Below are 26,434 nucleotides of genomic sequence, written 5' to 3' on the forward strand. Positions count from 1 at the left end.
GTTATCTGCTCCTCTGTGTGAGGAGGAACAGAAGACACAATGCCAGAGCCCTACAAACTGACCTCCAGCAAGCTACTGGTGCTCGTATCTCTGACCAAACTGTCAGTGCTCAGAGCCCAGCACCGTTCAGCTTGATTGGTATTCGGCAGAGAACACCAGGGTGTCAGGTCAGCCGTTGGTGTCCCAGTTCACGGTGTGCACCTGCGACAGGCAGAGACTGAAGACACTGTAGTGAAGAGTATGCTTACTGTAACATCATCCAGCATGAGCAGTTTGGAAGTGGGTCGGTGGGAGTCTCGGAGGGACCCAGAGACCTCTATGTCATGTTCTTGCTAGCAGTACCCTGACAGCTGTTAGGTGCCACGATGAAATAACCAGAGTGATTGTCAGGTGCAGTGGGCCCTGGGTTCCTCCTGGGGCAGGACAATGCCCCACCTCATGTGGTCACAGAATAGAGGGAGTTGCATGATAATTCAAGGATAACTAGTGACCATAAAAAAACAACCTAATGACTTCTGGTAATGATCCTGTACCTGCGCTTTTGAAATCTGCTTCTACCAATCTGTTCCTGCTATTCAATTAAAGTATCTAGCTTGAAGCCTATAGGTTGTTTTCAATCATGTGATCCAGATTGTCTGCTGAGGGTCAGGGAGTGAGAGCAGCCATAAGGACTGAATGGGAATAGAGGAGGGTTAGTACTTAACAGCTCTAAATGGACCTGTACACTGCACTTAACATCAGAACCACGGTTTACCTGATTTACTTGGTGTGGAGGCGATCAATATCACAAATTACTCAGTCCTGCAGATCTTCTAGTGTCTAGCATCATCTTTCCAGATGAAAGGAGATAAGAATCTAGAGGAGTTGTGTACTGAGCCCCATAAACATGCTTTTAACTGAAACAGTGCTTTACTAACAACCCAATAAACTATGTGAGTTTAGAGTCTGAGTAATGATGTGCCTTTCACGAAAAAAAGCCTCTTCTACAGAACGGCTGTTTGATGCTAGCCACTGTAGCTAGTGCCAGTTTCCTTTCCTCCATCCTGTCATTATGTAATCCCTATCAAAAAAGCCAAACTGGTACCACATGAAAAACCATTTTGGAGCCAAACAACCAGCTCTACTGAGCTGAGCCAGATGATCTGGATCTCTTAAATGAGACAGAGTTCTTGTCACAACCAACAAGTCTGGATGGACATCAGCTGAGGAAATACAGGTAAGAACAGAGTTTGCTTCACCACTGTTTCCCAAACTCTGTTTCTGGTGAACTATTTTGTACATGGTCATACAAGCTATCACAACCTAAAACTTTGTTTTTCATACAGTATTGCTCATCAAGTCTGCCTTCTGCACCGTCCTTGGCTGGTTGGTTGAGCTGATGACTGGTTCTAGCTTGGATAACATTAATTCTGGACTTAATCTGGTGTTGACTTGGAACTTTCTGTTTTTACAAATCTGTAAGAAGCCACTTTAGCTCTGTCACATAGGCCTTCTTCTCACACTCACACCCTTTGACCCTGTAAGAGCTGATAATGTAACAAGAACAGTCTAACAAAAACTCATGTAATAATGTAAAGCAAGCAATTTTTTTTCTTCTAATAATGTTATAATTATGTGATATTATAGAGTGAGTATATAATTTGTGAAATAACATGATATCACCTCAAAACAGCGTGTAGTCTGAAATCACAATATAGCCTTCTTAAAAAAATGTAAACCCCCTAAAACAAAATGACCTTATTATTGGTATTGTTAAAAATGTGGATGGTCACACTGAACTAAATGATTAGGTAAGTAATGTTTACTTCATATCTATGCCATAGGCTTGCAACACCATTTGAGAACCGCTGGTCTATGGGGTGTACCCATCCATCCATCTATGCATCCATCCCTGCATATGTAAATAAGTCTGTCTATTATCCCGGGTTTTAAATGAGGTGTTCCCTTGTTTTTTTGAGCAGCATAGACATTACAGTGGTATAAAGCCTGATTTTGGTTAATGTGTGCTTCTTTGTTTACATCAAAACATGCTGTCTAAAACATTAAAAAGTAAACTTAATTTTAATAGACTACCTTTATTTTCTGTCTAATTGTGGCTGGATATGATCCATGAAAAACCATCCAAGCTTCAGCCCTGAAGCTATGTATTTTATAATTAATCAGAGATTTTAGCTTGTACAAATAGTCCCATTAAAAATGTGTAATCCAGCACAGTTTTAGATGAAAAACTCACTGTGAGAAGTGAGAATAATTCCTCTTAGTTTTTACCAAGTCTCAGTACATGAATAATAATTCTTTTCTTTCAACTTAAATCAATATAGTCCTTTTTTCTAAGCCTGGTGTTCTCTTTCCTCTGTACGCATGTGAGAGCACATTTCTTCCTCTTTAAATGAACACAAGTTGATATTAGCTCTACATCACAGTGCAATTACTGAACCAAATTGAAACATCTTTGGCCTGCCCAGGGTGTAATTGCTGCTGAGGCTGAGTGAAAAGGAGCAGGCAGGGAAGGGAGGCGGGATAAAGTGGGGGATTGGGGTTGAGCAGGATGGATCATTACCAGGCTTACCTACCGGAGAGTTTATAACTGTGCCGAGCAGGCGAGAAACGCTTCCAGTCAAGATATCACTTCACGTCAGCAGCATTTCAATAATTAAATAGTTGAAAAGTAAAAAGTGATTACACCCTCATCACCCTCTCTGTCTCGCTGTGCCTTTGATGTTGCAGGTAACAGCTTCTGACCCAGATAAGGATGCTGATCAGGAGGCCCTGCGTTACTCTCTCCATGGCCAGGGTGCTGAGAGCGAGTTTATTATTGATGAGGTCACAGGGAAGATCTACGCCCAGCGGACACTGGACCGTGAAGAGCGAGCTGTGTGGCGTTTTGTCGTCTTGGCTACGGATGAGGGTGGGGAAGGTCTCACTGGCTTCACAGACGTCATCATTAACGTTTGGGACATCAACGACAACGCGCCTGTCTTCACCTGCGCCCCCAGCTGCCTCGGAGAAGTAGCTGAGAACTCAGTGGTGGGGACGTCAGTGATGGAGATGACAGCCACCGACCTGGACGACTCCGCTGTGGGGCAGAACGCCGTGCTTTCCTACAGGATTCTGGGAAGTTTAGATGCCACTAACCTGGAGGTGGGGGGGTTGCCAACCTTCTCGGAGATGTTCACCATCAATCCCACTACAGGGACTATCTCTGTGGCTATGGGAGGACTGGATAGAGAGCAGGTGGAGTCCTACCTGCTGGTTGTGGAGGCCAGAGACGGAGGAGGGATGACAGGAACCGGGACTGCTACCATTAAAATCAAAGATGTGAATGACCACGCTCCAAGATTCACCGATCACACCTGTATGGCCAGGATTTCTGAGAATGCAGAGCCCAATGCACAGGTAAAAATTACTTTATTTATTTTGGATAGGACAGGAGAGTGTCCCTGTTGAGTTGATTTGAACTTTACGCCAGGAAGACTGTAATTTGTCTTCCATCTCAGTATTTTACAACATAAGAATTAAAACAAATACAAAAAGACACATTTGATATGACATTTAAACACCAAGAAAATATTCAGAGGCCTTTGGTTTGCTTTTGATCAGGGATTCAGCTCCAAAGATAATTTAAGAATTGACTGGAGTACAAAAGAGTGCTTCTCTCTGACCTTTTAAAAATGTGAAGACCCTGTATCAACATCGTAGATCACATTCACTCTTCAGGGTTTGGTAAAGGTCTCAAAACCAGTCGTCTATCATCATCTGATCAATGGTAGATGCCTCTGAACATTTATATGCATCATAGATTTTTTCATATTTCCATTGTAGCCAGGGCCGGCCCAAGTCTACATCGATCCCTAAGCAAAGTTTGTCTTTTGGCCCCCCAACTTCCAATCAATGTTACTGACTCAAAAAAAAAAAACATTTTATTTTGAATGGTAATAAAACAAATGCTACACAGAGTCAAATTCTACATTAGAAGTATGGCTATTAAATAATGAGACTGCGCTTATGAGGATAAAACCACATGGTTCACAGTCACTCTGAATGTTATATATAAAAAGGTTGGGTATTCACGCACAACCGCTGTAAGTTTCAGATAAGTGACGTCTTTAGATCACTGCTAGTTTCTGACTGAAGTGCATATTTTTTAACCTTGCGAAGCAGATGGATTTGCCCGTTTACATGTTTCTTACTGGCGAATCCATCTTGCAAAGCTCCCATCTGAACAGACTGGGCCCTGTAAGAAAGTGACAGAACTTTTCAGGAGTAAGAGGCAGTTCTTTTAGGCATGGCAGAGTTGTGACGCAAGCAAGCAGCCACAAGAGGCCGTCGCAATTATGGCGGATGAGATTAGTGTGGATGCTGCTAAAGCGTCAGTTTTATCAGAACTTGACGTCTTTGTTAAAAGAAGAAAAAAGAACAGCAGTGAGTTGTTCTCTTTTCAAAAACTTCAAAAGCCATGTACTGACATGTCTACAGTCGCCCTGGTTCATGTAATGCAGTTCTCTATTGAGTTTACTCCTCGGTAGCAGCACACGCCTATGATGTCACATGTTTTGTTGCTCTGATTGGCCCGTAAAAATGTGTGTTCATCCAATCACACTCCGAGTTTCTTTTCAAAGGCTCTGCCCTTTCCCAAACACCATCCATGGGAGGTTTTCCAGGTGGATGTGGGAAACAGATCCATCTGGCCTGTCAGGTTACACATTTTTTGCTCAGGCGTCAGAAAATGATTAGCTTAAATACTGAGCAATGCATTATCTCGAGTTTTTATTGAATTGAACAAAACAGCAGCCAAATCTTTTGGTACAATAAATGAGGTGCATGTGGAACACTGCATGTCACGTGTACATGTGTTTGAATGGCAAAAAAAGATTTAGTGAAGGCAGAGAGGATGTCCAAGACGATGAACACTCTGGGTGCCCATGGAAATCAAAAATTACTGAAAACATTCAAGAAGTTGAACACATCATTCTAAAATGATCTATGACTGTATAAAAATGATAGCAGAAATGCTCTCTTTTGACAAAGAGACAGTTCGGTAAATTCTGCATGAAAATTTGAACATGACATAAGAGTGTGCCAAAGTTTTTCCAAAACCTCTGACTCCTGATCAAGAAACACTTCTGGTGTAAGAGAGAAGTGAGACTTCTTGTGTTACATATGAACTACTATAATAGTGGAGTGTCTGTGCACCTGTATATGTCTGTCTTGCTCTGCACGCCACACCATCGCTACAAATTTCTTCTTGGGTGTATTTGCAAGATGGATTTGCCAGTGAGAAACATGGAAATGGGCGTATCCACCTGCTTTGCAAGGTTAAAAAAATGTTGCACTAATAATACCAAACAAGGTCCTACACTTCTACTAGAATTTAATCGCTGTTCGCAACCAACTTTTGAAGGTGCATATAGCCACGTACTGTACAGGAGTGTGCAACCTCAGGGTGACATACACTCTAGGTCACGACCAAACAGAAATCTCCAGTCATGAAAAATTAAGCCAGTGCGGAAGTGCAAAATATTGCAATACAACGAGTGTCCACTTGAGGCTGGCTGCAGGAACACCAGAAGTCCCGTCTGAACACCTGTTAAACAGACTTTTTTTAAACTACAAATAAACTGGTTTACAGCCTGGTTCAAAAACCAAACGTGTATCATCAGCAAATGTCTTCTTGTGCTCTTACTGTACAGGGGATGATTTTTTTTTTTGTACCACAGTCATTTAGATTATATTTTGAAAAAAAAAAAAATACTGTGCACTGATTTGTGCGTCTCATTTGATTGACAGATAGCCTGACGAGCAGAAGCTATGTTTCTGTCAACCAAAATGCTTGCTAGCTAGCTGACAGGAAGTCGAACTTAGTGGGTGAGCTGTTAGGTTGAGCGAAAGTTTGGTTGAGATTGCGATTTCAATATAGAAGCTGTCTTTCAAAGCAGTTTGAGTCCACCTATTATAAGCAGAAGGCTGACGTCACACAGGCTTTATCCAATTCTTTCTACAGTCTATGGTCAGGACTAGAGGGCTGCATTGGTAGTGGGATCCTGCTGGAACCAATGGAAATCTAGCAGGAGCACGTGGTTTTTTAAGGAAAAGCAAGTACTAACTATGATTGAACTAAACAACTGATGTGGAAAAGAGGATTTATACTATTCTTTACAACAAAAAAACAGCAATGCAAATCTGTGAAAGAATTTTTCATAAGAGCAAGTGAAAAAGAAAAAGAGAAAAAGACTGAACTTTGTTGAAACACAGCCACTAGGCATGGCTGGATGAGATGATACCCCTGCTCCACTCTCTGACCAAAGTAAGCTCAGTTAACTTTTGTAAATACCTGAAAAGGCACAGCTTTATCTGTGTGGGATTGGACACACCTGTTTCATGTTCAGGTGGTTATGGTCAGAAATCCAGTGGAAGTTGGAAATAGAAAAGAGTCCCATGCAGGGCTCAAGTTTTTAGTAGTTTTTATGCAGATGATGGATGTGGATGTTATTCTGCACTCTATGGATTTATGATCTTTACACACCAACAGCAGCCCTCCTCGCACAGATCAGCTGTTGTAACATAATAACTGAATGTTGAGTGACACGTTACCTAACAAAAATTGCGTTATGCATCAAATGTTAAGCTAAATAGTACTAAAAACAGATAAGACACAGGTAAAAAACAAAAAAAGCTGCTTGAGACAGAGCAAAAGAGCTCTGCGTATGAAGAGGGCAGCAGTGCATGCATGTACATCTGGACAGTACAGTCTGTATAAACAAGTGAAGAATAATAAGGTCATTTTTTTTTTTTTTTACCAGAAAAAGCCACACAGGTAAAGCCACACTGTAAAAAAAAACAAAAACAAAAACAAAAACCTACACAATTACCACCTTATCTTACAGAGAAGCTGATTGACACAGGATTAGTGTTACATGTGGACCTATGCGTGTGCTAAAATATTGTTGGTAATTTGTCCTGAAAGTTTTACAATCCAGGCATGGTCAGTTAGCACGGGATCAAAATACACAGACGTCCTGCACAATTATTACAAATTACCAGGAGTTCCCAAGGTAAAACTAAACTCTGACAGTAAGAATATCACATCACTGGGGAAAGTTCTGCTGATTAATAGCTTTAATGGTGTGGAAACACTGGATGTTTATTACCTCACAGAACCATAATACTGTCATAGGAAGCCTCTTGCAGACAATACAATGGTCCATATCTTTCCAGAGGGAAGCTTGTTGATTTCAGATTTTTATTTTCATGGGAAAAAAAAGGAAATCCACATTTCTTTTCTTTTAATTAAGTTCTAAATAACCACAAATGCTCTGTTTTATTGCTTCTTGAAGCTGGCTAAATAAATATTTTGAATTAGCACATTTGAAATGAATGTGAAATCCTGTTCAGTCACTTATTCTTATTATAGATTTTAATGCCAAATCTCAAGATTGAATTCATTTTCAGCCAGGATCTGTGTTTACAGATTCTGTGTTGCTTATTTGAAGAAGAAGCTTGTTTTGAAACACATGGTTCAGGAAAATCATCAAAACCAGAGTGATAATATTACCAAATTACATCGTGTGCAAACAGCTGTTCTTATTAAACAATGGCATATGCCGATATTAAACAGGAGAGGCCCAAAAACAAGCAGAGCTATTTCAGGAAGTGTTGTGCTAATAGTGTTACTCACTACTGTGAGCGTCTGTCACAGTGGACAGGAGTGGGAGGGGCATAGAGAGAGGACAGTGAGCACTTATTAAGTGATCGTGCCTTTTCCCATGAAAATGTGAACAGTAAATACCAAATTGTTTCATCAAATTTATTCAGGCAGTATTTAAGATCCCTATGGGTGGCCCAGTTATACTGTGTGTATCTGATAAGTGCTGGATATTCATTACTTTTGTTATTTTTATCATATAGCAGACACTTCACTGGTATAGGCAGCCTCTCTCAGGACATTAACCTTGTGAAGAAGAGTAAGAAGCTTGTCTTGTTGGAAAATATGTTTTTGCTCTTCTCCTGACCGGCTTCAACAAGTGTTTTCATTTCATATTGTCAAATTTTTGATGATGACTTAAACTGATGATTTTGACGTTTTATTTCATATATTTAGTTTTTAGATTCACAATTTTGACTCTGAAGTTATATGTTAACCTTTTAGGTTTACAATTTAAAGTTTTAAGACATTTTTTGACCTTTGTACTCATTATTTTGAATTTTATCTCATGTTTTGACCTGTTCAACTTTTAACCTTGATTTCAATACTATACTTTGACCTTTTAGTTACACACTTTAAAATTAACTCATTTTTTGACCGTTGAAAATCATGATTTCAAATTTTATGTCAAATTTTGTTCTTTTAAACTCATGATTTTGACTTTTTAGTTCATATATTTACCTTTTACACATATTATTTTGACTTTTAATGTCCTCATTTGACCTTTTAACTCATTGTTTTGAATTTTATATCATGTTAGGACGTTTTCAACTTCTAACTTTGACTTTTTATCCCATATTTTGATAACCTGACACACCAGATGGAAACACATCCATCTGGAAATCCTCTCATAGACGGTGTTTGGAAAAGGGCAGAGACTTTGAAGAAAACTCACAGGGTGATTGGATGGACGTTCTGTCTATCACATCTTTACAGGCCAATCAGAGCAACAAAACACGTGACGTCTTATTTTGGTGATGATCCGGCTCATCGTCTGGATCAAGGAATTTTTAAAAGGATTCTTTACTATTGGGAGATAGGGCTAATGGCGGAGGTCTGCGCTCTCCGAGTGCTTTTCTAGTTAAGAAATATCGTCAAGTTCTGATAAAACTGGCGCTTTAGCAGCATCCATGAGAAATGTCTTCTACCATACTCGCACTGGCCTCTTCTCACTGCTTGCTTATGCTATCCATCTGCTGGTTGTGTAAAGAAACCAAACTCTTTGCCCTTTATATTCACAAGGTTCTGCACCCTACACCAGATTTTTTTCAGAGAACTAGAAAAAGGGGCACTGTTCAATCAACAAAAAACTAAACTAGATGCATGACCAAGAAAAATTTTTAAGAAAACTGAAAAATCAGCAGACTAAAATGTACTTTTAGGATCTTTAATTCTGTACAGTGCCAGAGTTCAAACCACCACAAACAAATAAAAGATGGAACAGTCAAAGGCTGCTACCATTAAAAAGGCATGGTTTGTCAGAAAGTGTAAATAACCGCATCAATATGTCAACATTAATGTAAATATTCAGGATAAAGTGTATCGTATAAATGATCAGGTATACAGTTCATTGACCTCTGTCTTGTTTCTCAGGTCCTGGAGCTGGCTGCAGAGGACAGAGACACTGGAGAAAATGCTCAGCTGACCTTCAGCGTTGTTGCTGGAGACCAGGAGCAGAAGTTCTACATGGTCAGTCACAAGCAGGAGCAGCGTGGCACCCTGAGACTCAAGAAACGTCTGGACTACGAACGACACAGCGAGCAGAGGTTCAATCTCACACTGAAGGTACGTGAAAGCTGTTGGAAAGCCTTTCTGTGTTTTGTCTTTAATATCGGAGGTTTTATACCTTCAGTGAGAGGTTGCAGCAAATGCACATCAGGTTTAGAGTCTTATTGAGTGCAGTACTTTGGTATCTGGTTTTCTATTGTTGTAAATATTACATTTATTTTGGTTGGAATTTGAATTATAGGAGGAGATTTGAGAACATTTCATAACCACCAACCTCAGAGTTATTTGTTTTTCCTCAAAACTTATAAATCCCTCTAACCAACCTTTCAGCCCATCTGTCAAATGTCAAGACAGAGAAATTCCAGCTGAATTTGATGCTTTAAAGCCATCTAGCAAAAGGTACCAGATGTCACTTAGAGATGGGAACTTTAAGGTTCACAAGGGACATATTTAGCCTCTACTGTTTAAGAGCATTTAGAATAAGCTAGAGGAGATGTGTACAATTCTTTATAAATCAGGTAATATGGATTAAATATTTCCATCTATCTTTCAGGTTGAAGACCTGGACTTCTCCAGTCTCCTGCACTGTGTGGTGGAAGTAGAGGATTATAACGACCACGCTCCTGTCTTCATCCCACATTTCCTGTCTCTGGCCCCTCTGCCTGAGGACATCACCGTGGGAACCAGCGTGGCACGCCTTGTTGCCAGTGACTCTGACTCCGGCCTGAACCGGGAGATCACCTACAGCCTGTCAGAGGACTCTGATCCAGAGGGGCTGTTTACCATTGACCAGACTGGACTGCTCTCTGTGGCACGGCCTCTGGATCGGGAGAGGATAGCCCAGCATCACTTGGTTGTCATGGCAACTGATCATGGAGTTCCTCCTCTAACAGGCAGTGCCACAGTCCAGCTGCCTCTGTTGGATGTAAATGATAACGGACCAGAGTTTGAAGCATCGTACTCCCCGATCGTGTTTGAGAATGTGGCTGGACCACAGGTAGGTGAAGTCGGGTTAGACGTGGATATGTGTTGACAGGCCATGAGCCTTGGCATTTTGTGCTCACCACCTCGTTCTATTCTGGACAATAGTGTTTATGTATAGATCATAGTGTGGATATCTTTTTGTACACCACTATTTTAACTCCAAACTGGGACTAATGATGCTCTCCCTCCTTGTTTAGGTAGTAAGGATGAACCAAACATCCACCCTCCTCCGAGCGGTAGACCGGGACTCACCAGAGAACGGCCCTCCGTTCCACTTTACAGTTCCCTCTGAGTATCGCCACAGTAATGATTTCTACCTCCAGGACAACCTCAACGGCACAGCGACACTTACAGCTCTGAGGACGTTTGACCGAGAGCGCCAGAAGGAGTTCCTCATCCCGATTATCATGAGCGACAGCGGACGACCCGCCAAAACTGTGACTAGCACGCTAACAGTTACCATCGGGGACCAGAATGATCACGCACATGTGGCGGGGGAGAAGAAGATTTTCATCAATAGCCACAGAGGTGAGAGGGTCAGCGCTGTCTTTATGTCTCATTCAGAGACCCGGGCAAAGATTTATGAAGTGATTAAGCTCTGATCCATACAGTTAATTCTCCTCTCTCTGTGGGTGAAACTCAAACTGCTGACCAGTTAACTCTAAGTCAATGTACAGCAATTAAGATGCACAGATACTGGGAGTATAATGGTTCACAGAGGTCATGGCAGGGTTGTACCATTGGTTCAACAGGAGGAAAGAAAAAAAGTTCTGCATGCAAATTTCTAGGTTTCTCCTATTATTTGTTGGATACATCATTCTAATTTTAAATTAATATTAATATTACTGCTGCCTAATGCCAGAGTTAGCAGCTAATGTTAACTGTCCTCTCTTGGCACGTCAACTTAATGCTTGTTTCACAAATAGACCTAACAAAGTGTGCTCTGCAATATCTAGTACTGAGACAAAACACTGGTACACCCTTAACAGATACACCAGTCATCATTGTCTATACAACTGTAGGAACATATTTAGACTGAATTATTCCTAAGTTGCTTTGCTAAAGGTCACAGAAAAAATAAGTTGAATTATAAATGCAGATAATCACAGCTGCAGTGTTTTTCTTCTTCAGCCTGTTACATGTCCTATGCGTAAATAAAAAAAAGTAAATACATAATCATGCAATCAGGGTTAATGCTAATCATGCAATGCATCTAATAAAAGACACAGATCACTTTGTGAATATTTACTTGATTTAATGCATATTTTTTAGTTCAATCAAATCAAATATTTAACGTTTATTCAGATGGTATAAGTTGTTTACCTTTTTGTCCAAGTATAAAAAAGCTGTGTCAAGGTCTTTGCACACAGACATGTTTCTTTTTTGTGCAATGAATTTGCACATTTCTTTTATTTTGCAAGTCTAGCAAACCATGATCAGTTTTTCTAGAGTTTCACTCCTGACAAGCACACATCTGATCATTCACAACACTCTTTGTTTTCTATGGTAGAATACTTTTGAAGCAGACAGATGAGCTACAATGCCGCCTTCTTTATAACACATGATTTAGTCCCCTTTTGCATATAAATATTTGTCTCTAGCTAGTGCAAAACTGTTTTAGTCTTTAATCTGATATTATGTAGCCTAGATTGAGACACACAGCGGACAGCCTGAAACATGTCCATGGTAACAGAGATGTGTACAGCTGGTGCTAACGGGACTTTACTCCAATGATGCATTTAACATAAAAAATCTCCTCTTACCTCAGATGTACAACTCATCCCTGCTCCGGGTCAACCAGCTCTCTGAAATGACTCCTCTGATCAGTCCCATAACACAAACATTTGAACCAACTACCCTTATTGTGAACCTCGAGTTCATCCCAAATATTATATTTTAACTATACCTCCTCCCAGCCAGCTTTGCTGAAAAGAGGGAGCAGTGCAATGAATATCAGTGAGAAAAAGTGGAAACTGATCTCCTACCTGCTGCATAAAGGTGCTCTCTGCATAGACCGCAGAAGAACATTTCATGCTATAGTGATGGGAATTTCAACTCTTTTCAGTGATCTGGCTCATTTGGCACAGCTCAGCAAAAATAGTCAGCTCTTTCGCCTCCCAAATGGCTCCTCTTTCGGGTACCTGTTGGCTTCATTTGACCTGCCATTTTTTGCAATGTTATAACATCTGATCGATATTTTGGCAGGTATTTTACCCCAAATATGCTAATTTTTGAAAATGTATGAAAATATCATGTGATTATTTTTCAAAATCTACTGTCTCCCCTAAACACCATGTGAGTCACACGAAATCTGCTTACTGAGTGGGATGTATGACACACCTAACATACAACATTAATGTTACACCATCAAACATGAGTCCTTAATGCATGGTATGCCTGTGGTGGGGAATCAAAGAACATTCCTTCTAATCAAGCAAATATCACACATACATGCACAATCTATTTACAAATAATAATAATAATAATAATATTATTATTATTATTATTATTATTATAAAAAAAATATAAAAACAACTCTCTAACAGGATCCGGCTCCTATCATGTAAAAGAGCCGGCTCTATAAACTGGCTGGTTCAAGAACAACCCATCACTATCACGCTAATATATCTCAGTTTACCAGAGCAAAGTACAAAACACACTGCTGACTTTTGCAGCATTTATTTTTAGAATCTGTGTAGTTTATTTGGAAAATTGTGTTACTCCGGATGTAAATAAAAAGGCATGTAAGAATCGCCTCCAAATTTTTCGTATTTTTATGCCATTTATTTGTGTCAACCTTGATGTGCAAAAGCCTTTACAGTTGTTTATCACAACATCTAACTTTAGTCTGTTCTTTCTTACTTAAATTCTTAATGCTGGTTACAAAAAGCTTGGCACTATGAGCTGTCTCCATTAAATGACACAGGCGTTTTTCTGTTTAACTTCTCTGGCAAAGACAAATGGCAGGCTGACATTCAGCATGGCAAGGTCTGCCTTTTATTTTAAAGGCACTGACTGAATAATTCCCACATGGTTCACAGAGTCAAGTGAAGAAAGAGAAAGAGTTAACGCCAAAAACAAAAAGAAAACAAAGTGTCATTGTGCTTTCAAAGAGCAGTTTTCCGTGTATTTGCATTGTCATGATATGCAAGGCTCACCCTTGACAGATTCCTTTAATATCAAAGTTTTAACATAGTGCACATTCAGACGAATATGTTAGTGCGGATGCATTTGCAGTGAGGCAATATTATTTTTTATATACAGATTGTTTCTTTAAAACTGTTTAACTGCTGTTTTCTGTTGTCAGGCCGTATGCCGACCACCGTCCTGGGAAAGGTTTACTCTCCTGACCCTGACGACTGGGACAACAAGACATATGTCTTTGAAGGACATGTGCCAAGGTAAATAATCGGACACTACACGCTTCTGTTACAGATTTATCAATGCAGTTATCACAGTTTTATTCACACCAACTTCAGGCAAAGATGACCACAGATTATGAGATTAAAACAACTGTTTACTTTTTAATTGTCATATTGCACATATCAGAGTTTTCTAGTTGGGATGTGTACCAATAAATGTTCACTGAATAGCAGTGATGGATAAGCAGCAAATGTTTCATATTATAATCTGATTTAAAAATGTGTTTTTTCTCAGGATAGCTGTGTTCACTTTGGTATGATTGAGCTTGGTTACAGTTGATTTTTAGTTGAACCAACAACACAATACCATATTTATAGGCCGTGACTGACTGAAATCTGTTGTTTGATGATGATGCCGGTTTCCTCCTGCCTCTGAAATGTTCATGGATGTTCACAGATGGGCCACAGTTTGCATCCTAATGTGAATATTTTACCATCAGGCCTGTTTACTAAGTTTCACAAGATTACAAACTTTGAGTGGGAAGTGGTGTACGCCAGTTGCAGGCTCTGTTTTTCACAAAGGCAACATTTAGAAAAGAGATGCCATGATGAGAACTTTCACAGATTTCGGACCAGAACAAAATACAGGTCCATCAAACACATGAACATGCATGAGCCTTAATGATGCAGGATGAAGCCACAGGCGACCGCTGGAGCTCAACACAACAGTGTCAGTGCTGTCTTCATCTTTGGCTTTCTTTGCACTTCTGCAACAAGCAGTTAAAAGCTACTACATTCCATTGTAAAACCTGCATTGATGGACTGGATGGCTGTTTTAAGAGTCTGTGACAGCCTTTTATAAAGCATGGCTAGTCTTTTTCCAGTTTTTTACATATTGTTGGAGCATGTTTTTGTCATGTATTTTGCTCCCCAGTTGTGATGAACGCTGTAAAATGTTTAACCAGGCTGATCTCCTAATATTTTTTAATGTTGTTGGGGGTTTTCATGTAAAGATTCTGGTCTTTCTCAGTGAAAATAAATCCCTTCTTCAGACTTTCAACTGCCAGAGGCGACAGTGAGCAAACATACTTTATTTTTCTACTTTAACTCACTCACAGTCATCCACAGCTCACTGGTTCATGTAATCCCTTATATAGTAACACTTTGGCAACCCTACCCATGTATTCTTCAGATGATGTAAAATAAGCTAATCTGGCCCTTGTCTCTACAAGTGCTTTTTTATTTGATTTGCTGAGGTGCTGCCTTGGATTTGCTCTGTAATTAAACTTGAATGAGCTCATTTACTGTACAAGGGGGGCATGAAGAACAGGACCAAGCGAAATTACCTCCCTGCATGTCTTTGTTCCTATTAGTCAGTCTAATAGTCTAGTTTTCCTCCTCTTTCTCCCTGATGCATGGAACCGCTCACTTTCTGCTGTTTTCTTCTGGAGCGATGGGGTTCAATGATCAGACTGAGTAAACAATAGAAGATGAAATAAAGTGAGTTATACACAGTTTAATTAGATAAATGAGGAGATATGCCTGCTTTACTACTAAAAATGTGTCACATAAATAGCACTGTCAGGATTAATGTTTTCTGCTTCTTCCCACTGATTATATGAGCAGAGCCGAGCAGACCCACACATTCACTTACCAAAAAGCCCCACTCCGCCTCCCTGTGTTAGAATTGGAGTCAAATGTGTGCTGGGATGCTTTGACTCAGTATCATATGAGAGTTTCCACTTCAACTGGATGTCCCTTCACCAAGCCCCTCCCTAAAACGGCCAATATCCAATCCTAGGTTAGCAACTGTAAATATGCATGGGAGGCCTGACAAGCTTTAAACAGACACTAGTGTACCAGAAGTGATGAGCTTATGGGACCTCCAAATATTTACAGTGGGGTGTTGAATTTTGCAGTTGCACAAAGCTAAAACAAGCGGAGGTGATGTTGGATATGCATAAAAGACTGGAAGACTAAAGACATGAACAGCAGCAGCAATGTATTTTAGTTAGCAAAAGGCTAATGTTAACACAAATATATTACAGAGGGGGATAGGTTGAAGGTGAAGGTGAACTAACTGATGCTAAAACCTCCTAGCTGAATTGTTAACTATAAGAAGGCTACTTACAGAGAAAGCAACTAAACAGGAACTTCTGAAAAGTGTAAATAATGTCACATATACTGGGACCACAGGATGTCAGTGAGTCATTTTGTACATGCACTCCCGCATATTTATTAAAATCAAAGAGAGTTAAACTTTATATTCCATAGAACAGGAAATCTGAAGTTGTCATGTACCTAAAGCTGTGCTCTCAGAACAGACTGCAGCACTCATAATAAATCTAAGAGTCAAGACCAAAGATGCAGCTCTTTGTTAATTTGCTTCCAAAATCAAGACTCATAAGAACTGCTTCTCATTCTCTATGTGGATGAAAAAAAAATATTTTTAATGCAAAATAATAACATGTAAACAGGCAGTAAAATGCAATTCAGGGATTAATTGTGATTTAAGAGATCATTACTAATTTGACAGCCCCACATATAAATGATTCACCGTCTGCACTGTCCAGACCCTCCAAAACTGTTTCAAAAAATAAAAAAAAAAGCTGTACACATTCCCACTGACTAATTAATTAGGAAATGTCCATGGACTGAGTTTTCCGTCTCTGAATTATCCCCGCATGCAGCAGCAGAGAAATAGCCCCTGTCCTGCTTTGTTGACTGTCAGAGCAGAGCTCATGTGTAATAATACTGTAGGATGTCTGGTCTGGATGACTCTGACCCTCCAGACAATAACCATGCTGTCATAATGAACATTTCTTATCCACTTAGCTTGTTACCATGCTGACCTTTGATGAGCAAATATCAGAAATGACTTGTCTCTGCAGACTCACTGTGACGGTTTAATGACTAATCAGTACAACACCAGCAGTCGGTCCTATAGATTCTGCAGCTTGACCCCCTCAGGCACAAAGCCATTAGATAATCACTCATGTTGGGCCATGCTGAGACACACTGTTTGCCTGTAGGGAAATTAGATGTAGCAAATATACAATACAGGGTTTGACCCTTGTTGTATTGTGATCTGTCCTGCTGGGGATCTGACGGAGCTCCAGAAGGCTAATTGAATTTCCACAATCATCTTAGAACTCTAAATGTTGCCAGTTATGAGTCAATACTTTACTAAATAAGATGGAATTAGTGGTTATTGATCTATGATTATTTCTGACCACAATAAAGGCAAAATGTTAGCTCATATGGAGGGGAGGTCAGACAAATTAATCCCTTTATAGTGCTCAGCTTCAGTGAAAAAGAACAGAGGCATTGAAATCTGATTCTTAAAAGGATTGCTCTGGTGTTGGGTCCTCTAAACTTCTGCAGATGTGACAAAAACATTCTCCGAGCACCAGTGCTGTTGGTTCGTCTGTAAATGAGCCATCGTGCATTCATTTGGGCAAATTTTGCCAATTTCAGTACAACTTAACCTCTTCACAAACATCCCTAAACCATTTGTAGTAAAGTTTTACCTTTTTGTAATTAGAGCTGATGGGAAATGCACCACAATATCTGTAATGGCTGCTTCAGACGCCGTGTCACAGCTTGAATTTCATTTCAACTTGCAATGTCAACAAGTCAAGGTTGCCTGCATTAGCATCTTGTGCTCCAGATATGCACAGATTTTATAAAGAAACTCACTTTAGTTGTGCAGAATTCTTTTATTCTGAAAATTTTTTCTGTTCATAACACAAATCAGGTCACTTGTATAGAGATTTATTCAAGTCAAGCATGCAAAGAAATACAGGGCTGTTAATGCAGGGGGATGCAGCCAACATGCAGCTCATGCCTGGTAAACAAGCAGCAAACACACACCAAGCCTGAAGTGGAATTGAGGGATGTCACATGCAAATACTCCAGTGAACAGATCATTAATTCTGTTTGACACAGAAACATATTATCTGTTATTTACGTTTATGTGTGTAAGTTTGGAAATGATTGGGTCTTTGTAAAGGGTGGGTTTGTGAGTGGTTTTCTTGTCTGGAAGAGCCACTCAAGCTTGCTTATTTAAGGGAAGCGTTGTTATAGACCAGCCTTTCCCAAACTTCAGGATGCTGGATGCTATAAAACATTATTTATCATAATGTACAGTATATGCCTGCACTTTAGGAACGATGTAAAAGATTAAAAGTCGTACAATAAGATGCTGAGTATTGGATTTTTGCCAAAATCGGATACATTTCCAAATTCTACCAACATACACTATATGGACAAAAGTATTTGGCCACAATTGCTACCTCTGCCAGGGAGGTTATGTGATCGGGTGGTTTGTTCGTTTGTTTGTTTGTTAGTTTTTTAGCAACATAATTCAAAAAGTCATGGACAGATTTTCATGAAAAAGATTTTGGGAGTGATCCAGATCACCGTCTGGATTCAGGAATTTTTTAAAGGATTCTGAACTATTGGGAGATAGGGCTAATGGCGGAGGTCTTTGCTGTTACCACTTTACACCAGGAGATGGTGGATGTGAGTAACTTATTCAAAGTTTTGGAGTTTACAGAGTTTTAAAGACGCACGCCCGGTGGAGGAGACGAGTCGGAGTGTAACAGAGAGAAAGACAGTGAATTGTAGGAGAATACTCACAATGCTGGGAGGAATAGAGGAATATTCACCCTCTGCCATGACTTCCACATGTAGCCAAGCCAATGCTTTGCCTAACCGTGTCTCCACCCCACCAGGGAGGGAGTAATCAGCGAATTAGATTTTGGGAGTGATCCGGATCACCGTCTGGATCCAGGAATGTTTTTAAAGGATTCTTCACTATTGAGAGATAGGTCTACACTCTGAGTGCTTTTCTAGTTAATTATGGAATTAATTTCAATCAGACCTGTTGCCACAGTTGTGCCAAGCACCTAGCCATGCAGTCTCCATTTGCAAACATTTGTGATACAAAATGAAGAGCTCAGTGACTTCAAGCGTGCTGCTGTGATGGATGCTACCATTGCAATCAGATGATTCATGAACCTTCATCCCTGCATGATATTCCACAGTCAACTGTTAGTGATATTATTAGAAAGTGGAGGCATTTAGGAACAACAGCAACTCAACCACAAAGCAGAAGATTCACAGCGGGGTCATTGCCAACGCTGATGCTACAGCTGAAGAGCTTTGAACTTGGACTAGCATTAATGTAAGCACAAAAACTATGTGGTGGGATGGATTTCAATGGCCGAGCAGCTGAGTACAAGACCAAATTCAATGCCAAGTGTCAGATGGAGTGGTATAAAACACACCGTACTGTGTTTGATGGATGTTGGGAGAACATTGCCAGCTTGACTGCGCTGTGCCAGGGTGAAGTTTGGTAGATAAGGGATAATGCTATGGGGCTGTTTTTCAGGGTTTCGCCTAGGCGCCTTATTTCCAGTGAATGACAATTTAATGCATTCCAAAATATTTTGAACAATGATCTGCTTCCTGCTTTGTGGCAACAGCTTCTATTCCAACATGAATGTGCCCTACTGCATGAAGCAAGGACTATAAAAACATGGTTTGATGATTTCATTGTGAAAGAACTTGACTGGCCCGCACAGAGTCCTGACCTCAACCGCACTGAGCACCTTTGGGATGAACTGGAATGGACATTGCAAGTCAGGGCTTCTTGTCCAACATCTGTACCTGACTTCATGAATGCTCTAGAGAATGAATGGGCACAAAATTCCCACAGAAACACTCCTTGTGGAAAGCCATCCAAGAGGAGCGGAGGCTGTTACAGTTGCAAAAGGGGCGGGGGGGGGGGTACTCTGTGTTAAAGTAGATGTATTTGAATACAATGTCATTATAGTCCCTGTTTGTGTAATGGAAATACATTTGTCAATATAGGTTGCCTAAGATCAGTCTTTAAAAATACTTTCAAGTTTTAGGAACAAGGATGAAGAAAGAAAAAGACTTCAGCTGACATTGTTCTGTTGGTCTTGCCCAAAATTCCACAAATTCCCACTACACAATAACCTGTAATATAAAAAAAGAATGAAACATCCAGGCCATCATCTACTGGCAGGAAGAGAACAACAGAGAGAAGACATGCAGCCTGATCTACTTCTACTCTAACACATTGAGCAAAACACCGTTAAGTGCACTATTGTGCTCAGGTATAATCAGTGCAATATTCTTTGTGATTTGGGACTGGAGTTAGTGTCTGAAATCCCTCTGTTGGACCCTGCGGGTGAATGCCAGGAAATGGCGGAGGGGTTGAAAGCAAGACAGATGTAATGATGCAGGTCAGAGCCGGCGATGGCAGTGCAGAGAGAAAAGATTGGAAATCTGCAGCTTTAATAGAACGTCAGTTAGAGGATGTTTGTCAGCTGATTGGATAATGGTTCATGTCAAAGGTGAAATCAGCCCAGCTCCACTTGAGTTAGCTCCATTTAATGTGTCCATGTGTTTTTTTTTTTCCCTAGTTACTTCATCCTGAACAAACGAACTGGCTTCCTGATCATCAAAGAGAATGCTCCACCCGGCACCTATCAGTTCCAGGTTCGCGTGTCCGATGAAGTGTGGCCAGACGCCGTCTCTGCTGTCACCGTGCATGTTAGAGAGCTGCGAGACGAGGCCATCTACAACTCTGGGTCCATCCGTCTGGCAGGTGAGATTGACACTAGACACACAGAGACCCACACCTGCCTCTGGGTCTGGTCAAGAATAGTCTCTGGTGTCACTGCGTGTCCTTCGCGGTCAGACTCTGTCTGCCCACTGACACCTGGTGGATAACCTTTGACCCTTTACCCTGCTGTGTTTGGTTTTGGTCCAGTGTTCACAGACAAGCTCATGTTTTTTATGCTCACTTTGTCTCTGCTCCCTGGTAAACATCAGCTCTCCTCACAGCTGTTTGGAATTCTTCACTGGGAAACTTCATAGCTAACCAAGTACATTTGCCAAAATGGAGTTAAAACATCTCATCACATTAATTTGAGACACTTTCACAGACCCAGACAAGCTTTTTTCTTTTTAACCAAAATTTACAAAACATAAAATAAGGTCTGCAGAATTGTAATATGTACATTAATTTTTTGCAGTGGCAGCTTAGCTTTACTCTTAACAAGCAATTGACCTATGGCTATGTCCCGCTCTCAAATGCGATGAGCCAATCACAGTGTTTATAGCCACTCCAATGGCTATACACTCGGACATTGGCTGCCTTTTTTTTGGGGGGGGGGATTTTAAGTTTAAAAATGGTCAAACGGTGTTCATGGGGTACATGCGACTCCTACACAAGGTATCCTGAGAGTCTGGGTGACGGAGTGTATTTTTTAAAAGTTTTGCGGTAGACTACAACATCAACTCAACGTGGATAAAATTAACATCTGTTCTAAGGTAAGCCAACATTGTATTTGAGGCAGCATATTGTCATTTTGCTGGAAAGAAATATAAAGTTACCTTTAACATCTCTAAGGTTAGCTAAAGTTAGCCTAACGTTAGCCTAACGTTAGCTCCTAGCTGCGTTGTTTGTTGTGTCACGTTGTTTGTTGGGAGTTCATTGGCATTTTTTGTTCTAGTTTTTGTACTTTGGTGATCGTACATCATTGTTAGCTGTTGTCCAAAGGGCTCTAGTTAAACTAACGTTAACTTCTGGAGCTTAGCTTCATGAACTTATCTGTAATAGCCGAGATAACAAAGGTTGGCAGATGTTATGCTGAATGATTCAGTGTAAATACTGCAGCACCAAACTACCGGAGAGACACTCTTGGTAAAGATGGTAAAAAGGCCGTTATATTTTTCTCATATTCTGAGCCAAAAACCTTAACTTCAGTGGCACTTTGATGCTGATCCTCTATCTTGTGGTCTGAGTCACCCTTTTAGTGACTTCTAGATGATATGTGATCTTTCTGTCTCCAAAAATCATCAATGGCCTCCTGTAAAATGTGTACTACTGTGACAACTGCAATAGCGTCTGTTACTGAATGTTCATTGTTTGTCCGAGTGAGTGGAGGGGGCGTGGCTTAGCCATAGGTCAATTCAGGTGCTTCTACTGGTGCATCTCAAACATTAGGATATCATGTAAAAGTCCATTTACAAAGGTTTAACTTCCATTTTTCCATATGCATCACATATAAAATTTAATATTTCAAGGCTGTTTTGTTTTAATCCTAATGATAATGGCATACACCTCACAAAGTTCTATCTCAAAAATATTAGAATATTGCAGAACACCAATTTTACAAAATGATTAATAATACTGACATGGTGGCTCTCGATCCTCTGAACCTCAGTCCACTCGTTGTGAACACCCCCTAAGTTGTGGACCTGCTTTGTTTGACAGTCCTCTGAAGGATGGATTGTCTGGCAATCCAATTTTCATTGGAGATCCCCTACAATTACTTAAGAAAAGCAGCGCCCCCCCAGGACCCCAGAGAGAAGAAAAAGTGGCACACTGCTGCCAAAAAGCAACATAGATTTTATTTGTTTCACTGATAAAGCCCTAAAAATAGCCTATGCATGCTTTTCTTGTTAAAAGACCTTTGTCTACACTACTTAATAATTGCTTTATCACAGTTTTAGTCAATATTTGCAAATCTAATTTTGGCAGTCTCAGAGAAGACAAAGCCTCACACCCACCCTAAGATCTTTGGTTCCCCCCTTGGGGGTCCTGGGCCCCAGGTTGGGAACCAGTGTTGTAAATTATTCCTGTCCTGAAAAGAGCTCTTATCAACTAAATAACTCCAAACTCCTGTAAAGGTTTCCTGAACCTTCATTCTTTTCTTTTGGTCCAGTACGCACAACCACAATCATGGGTAAGACTGCTGACATGACAAATGCCCAGAAGACAATCGCTGGCGCACCTCCACAAGGAGGGTAAGCCACAGAAGGTCTCATGGAAAGTTGACTGGAGGGGTAAAGGATTGTCAATCAAAGCAGACTCTGCTTACTGGGTGCCGAACATGTCTAGCCCAGCTACATTTCTTGATTTTAAAATTTGGCCCAGTAGAATTTGTAATTGAATAGCCCTGGTTTAAGGTGTCATCATCTGCTGCTGTTGGTCCACTGGTCTTTATCAAATCAGAGTCAACACTGTCAGTCATCTACCAGGTGATTTTAGAGACCTTCATGCCACCATCTGCTGAGAAGCTTTATGCAGATTCCTTTTCCACCTGCCCACAGTGAAGCCAAAACCACCAGAAACTGGTTTGCTGACCATGGTATTACTGTGTTTGATTGGTCAGCTAACTGGTCTGACCTGAACCTCTTAGAAAATCTCTGGGGAAAATGTCAAGATGAGACACCAGACTCAATGATACGAGCTGAAGGCTGCTATCAGAGCAGCCTGGGCTTCATAACAGCCCAACAGTGCCACGGACTGATTGCCTCGATGCCATGTTGCAAAGATGCAGTAATTTTTTGTAAGCAGAGCCCCGATCATTTCTATAAAAAAAAAAAAAAAATTTTTAGGGCTGATGTCTGTGGGTTTTTGATTTTGTGAACTGTAAGCTGTAATCATCAAGATTAAAACAAAACAAAAAAAATCTTGAAAGTTTGACTGCTTGAATGAAATCACAGAAAAAAATTACAACATTAATACTTCACTAACAACCAAAATACATCCACAGAGTATGAATGTCAAACCAAGTTCCACCTCCAAACATCCTTTTGAATGAGTCATGTTTTGACACCTTTGCTCACGACCTTGCCAGCACACTTACCTGTTTCCACCCTCAGGAAATATCACTCACAGCCTCTCCTCTGCTGTCCGCTCTGATTGATGGTGTGAGACAGGCTGTCCCATCAGCCCCTTGGATTTAAGGCAACCTTTTTTTATATCTAATGAGCTGATAAAATCCAATGCTGCTTAAAAATAACGAAACTATGCACAGCTCAGCACTGCTGACGAGGGAGTTGTTGGAGATGGCGGTCATTATTTGCAGACTTCTCTCTGGACGGATAAAAATTAATGAGCGCTGATTACTTTCTGCTGAAGGTGTTTGCAGAGTTTCAAAGGACTGTCATCCCCTCAGTTAAAGATGTTTCCTTAGCAAAATTACAGCCATTATTAATTCCTCTCCCCTGACTTATGGGCTTCTCTCACGATGTTAGTGCACGCACAAAAAGAAGCCTGTTTCCATTACTTATGCCGGAAAAAATAATTAGTGGAGAGCTTTTGCTCAGCCAGCACATTCTCCTCACATGTTGAGCAGCATCCATCATTACCTGATGTACAGCGCATCGGCTGTCCGCTCAGAATTAAATTCGCTTTAGAGAAATGGGACATGGCTGAGGGATTTTTATGATTTCAGAGATATTGAAATAGAAGCGGAGGGTGGGGGTGGGCGGCGGGCGCTCTCCAAAGACGGGGCCGAGGGAAGAGGGAGGGGAAAAAGGAAAGGAAAAGGATTGAAGAGGGAGTCAAGCCTCATATAAGACGATAAAAGGATTTGCCTCTCATTGTGAAAACAGGGCTGAGGTAAATTAATGTGCACCAAACCTAGAGACAGTGTACAGAGGAACAGTTGGCACCCACATTTCAATATTGGTTTAAGGAGGATGAATCTGTCAGTAAAATGTAGACTGGAAAATGTGTGCTTAAGATGAATAATGTCAATTTAAAATGAAAGCTCTCCATCCTGTTATTTGTTTTAGTGATTGAAAGACGTATTTTCCTTATATTTGATTTGAAATGAGAGGGTTAGCTTTTGTCAACTGATTCTTGTGGTTTAGTGAATTCAGTTGGGATTGTAAATAGCTATATCGTCATCTGCTGAGAATAATATCTAACAGCCCCAGATGTAAACCGATGATCTTCAGCAGGGCAATCAATAATAAGAGAACCACATAGGGAACTTGTGAGAGGTTTCCATGCCATGAAGAATGTTCTGTCCATTAAACGCTACAAAGCCTCTTAACTTCTGGCAATAGCTCTGAAATGCAGAGCTGTCATGATACCAGAATTTAGAATTTGGATAATTCACTAGTGAAAATGACACTGACAATACTTGCTTCAATACTACGAATACAAAAAAACGTAACTTGGACACCAAAACTGCTCCATTTAGTTATTTATTCAATTTCCAACCTGCACATAAAAAGGCTTGAGACATGGTTCAACATAAAAAACAACAACATGAATAATATTTTTTTTAAAAGTGTATCACTGTACCATCCACTGATCTGGTCTTTATGGCAGAGTGGCTTAATGAAAAGTATGCTTGGAGTTTTCACCCCAAATTTCCATATACAGTGGGGTTCGCTGCGACCAAAAGGCAAGCGACCTCGCCCACTGGAAGCGAGTCTAGAGCGCTGCGCTGTGGCATGCAAACCCTGATCAGCAGGAGGAGATCCCAGGAGAACTGCAAGTTCACGCAGGAATAGCATGTCAACAGCGGACTATTTTACCTTCTGGGGTTAATTTATCATCCTTTCCAGTATAAGTCCATGGTATTATTGCTTCCTTCATTGAGTGAGTACATTAGAAAGTTAAAGGTTCATGTTTGCTTAAAGGATCTGTGGTTTTATGGAAAATTCTTTGGCTAATATCCCCAAAAGTTAACTTTTCCTCGTCAGTGGTGCCATTGTAGCTTTGTGATCCACTGACCTCTCGGTGACCCTTTGCTCTCGCTGCAGGATGACACGTAATGTTGATAAAGTGATGATTTACGATTGGGAGTCTGTGCATTGTGTTTTATTTTAAAAGAACTGAATGTTCTAAGCTTGTGACTTCCATGGTTGGTGCTTTCTGAACGACAGTGAATTTACGAGGTTTGGCAGCGGCCGGCACTGAAATAGACCTGCAGCACAGTGCACACTCCAGGCATACACCGCTGCCGGTCTAGAGCGCCGGCTATGGAAATGCTCTGATAGACTAGAGAGGGAGCGAAGTGCTCCGCAGTACGATTTGCCAGCGTTCTGCGGCGCGCGTGCTGTACATGGAAATTGGGGGTCAGACTGTGAGTAACAAATCTTTCTGGTCTGATGAAACAAGGATTGAAGTGTTTGTCCTCAATTCTAAACATTATGTCTGGAGGAAACCAGGCACCCTTCATCACCTGCCCAGTGCTATCCCAACTTTAAAGCATGGTTATGTCAGCATCATGCTTTGGGGGTGTTTTTCAGCAGCAGGGACTGGGTTTAGAGGGAAGCCTCTCACCAGTGCAAAAGTTCAGCACTTTTGGTGTTATAGAACATAAAAATGGCATTATATATTAAAATATCTTGCAAAATTCACTTGGGGGAACATTGCAAAATCCTGGATGGGCAGCCCAGCTAAGAGTGTGTCTGGAAGATGCTGCATGTTACTTTCTTCTGTAACATTAATCAGTTTGCCACACAGCCTTTATTGGCCATAGACAAACTAAAACATCAAGTATCTGGCCCAGGTGCCACATACATGCCAAACAGCTTGCCTAACACCAGTGCAGAAAGTGTGATGTGGCTTAACCAAGCATGCAATTAATATGACTGAACAACATTAATGCACACACTTTGGAACCATATTTTCATCTCTATTAATGCATTAATGCTGACATCCAAAAAGCCCTTATAGTCTTTAAACTAATGTCCAGAGATACCTTCACCAAAAGTGAAAGGTTGAATTAAAAAAGAGTCGTAAATCAGAGATTAAGGCCATGAGATCATCCTGAGGTGTAGGGAACCAACACAAATGTTGGTTTGTTTG

General features: G+C 40.6%; 1 protein-coding gene across 1 annotated transcript in view; it reads left to right on the top strand.

Moving 5' to 3' along the window:
- Positions 1 to 26,434, top strand: part of si:ch211-186j3.6 (neural-cadherin) — a 617,862-nt gene that overhangs the window by 368,963 nt on the left and 222,465 nt on the right. Inside the window, exons 19-24 of the mRNA XM_041792306.1 lie at positions 2,728 to 3,396; positions 9,296 to 9,487; positions 9,984 to 10,427; positions 10,612 to 10,942; positions 13,722 to 13,815; positions 20,232 to 20,416. Coding sequence (XP_041648240.1) covers positions 2,728 to 3,396; positions 9,296 to 9,487; positions 9,984 to 10,427; positions 10,612 to 10,942; positions 13,722 to 13,815; positions 20,232 to 20,416 — 1,915 coding nt within the window. The remainder of the gene's footprint in view (positions 1 to 2,727; positions 3,397 to 9,295; positions 9,488 to 9,983; positions 10,428 to 10,611; positions 10,943 to 13,721; positions 13,816 to 20,231; positions 20,417 to 26,434) is intronic.

This window comes from Cheilinus undulatus, linkage group 1 (assembly GCF_018320785.1).
Source record: "Cheilinus undulatus linkage group 1, ASM1832078v1, whole genome shotgun sequence".
Lineage (NCBI taxonomy): Eukaryota > Metazoa > Chordata > Actinopteri > Labriformes > Labridae > Cheilinus > Cheilinus undulatus.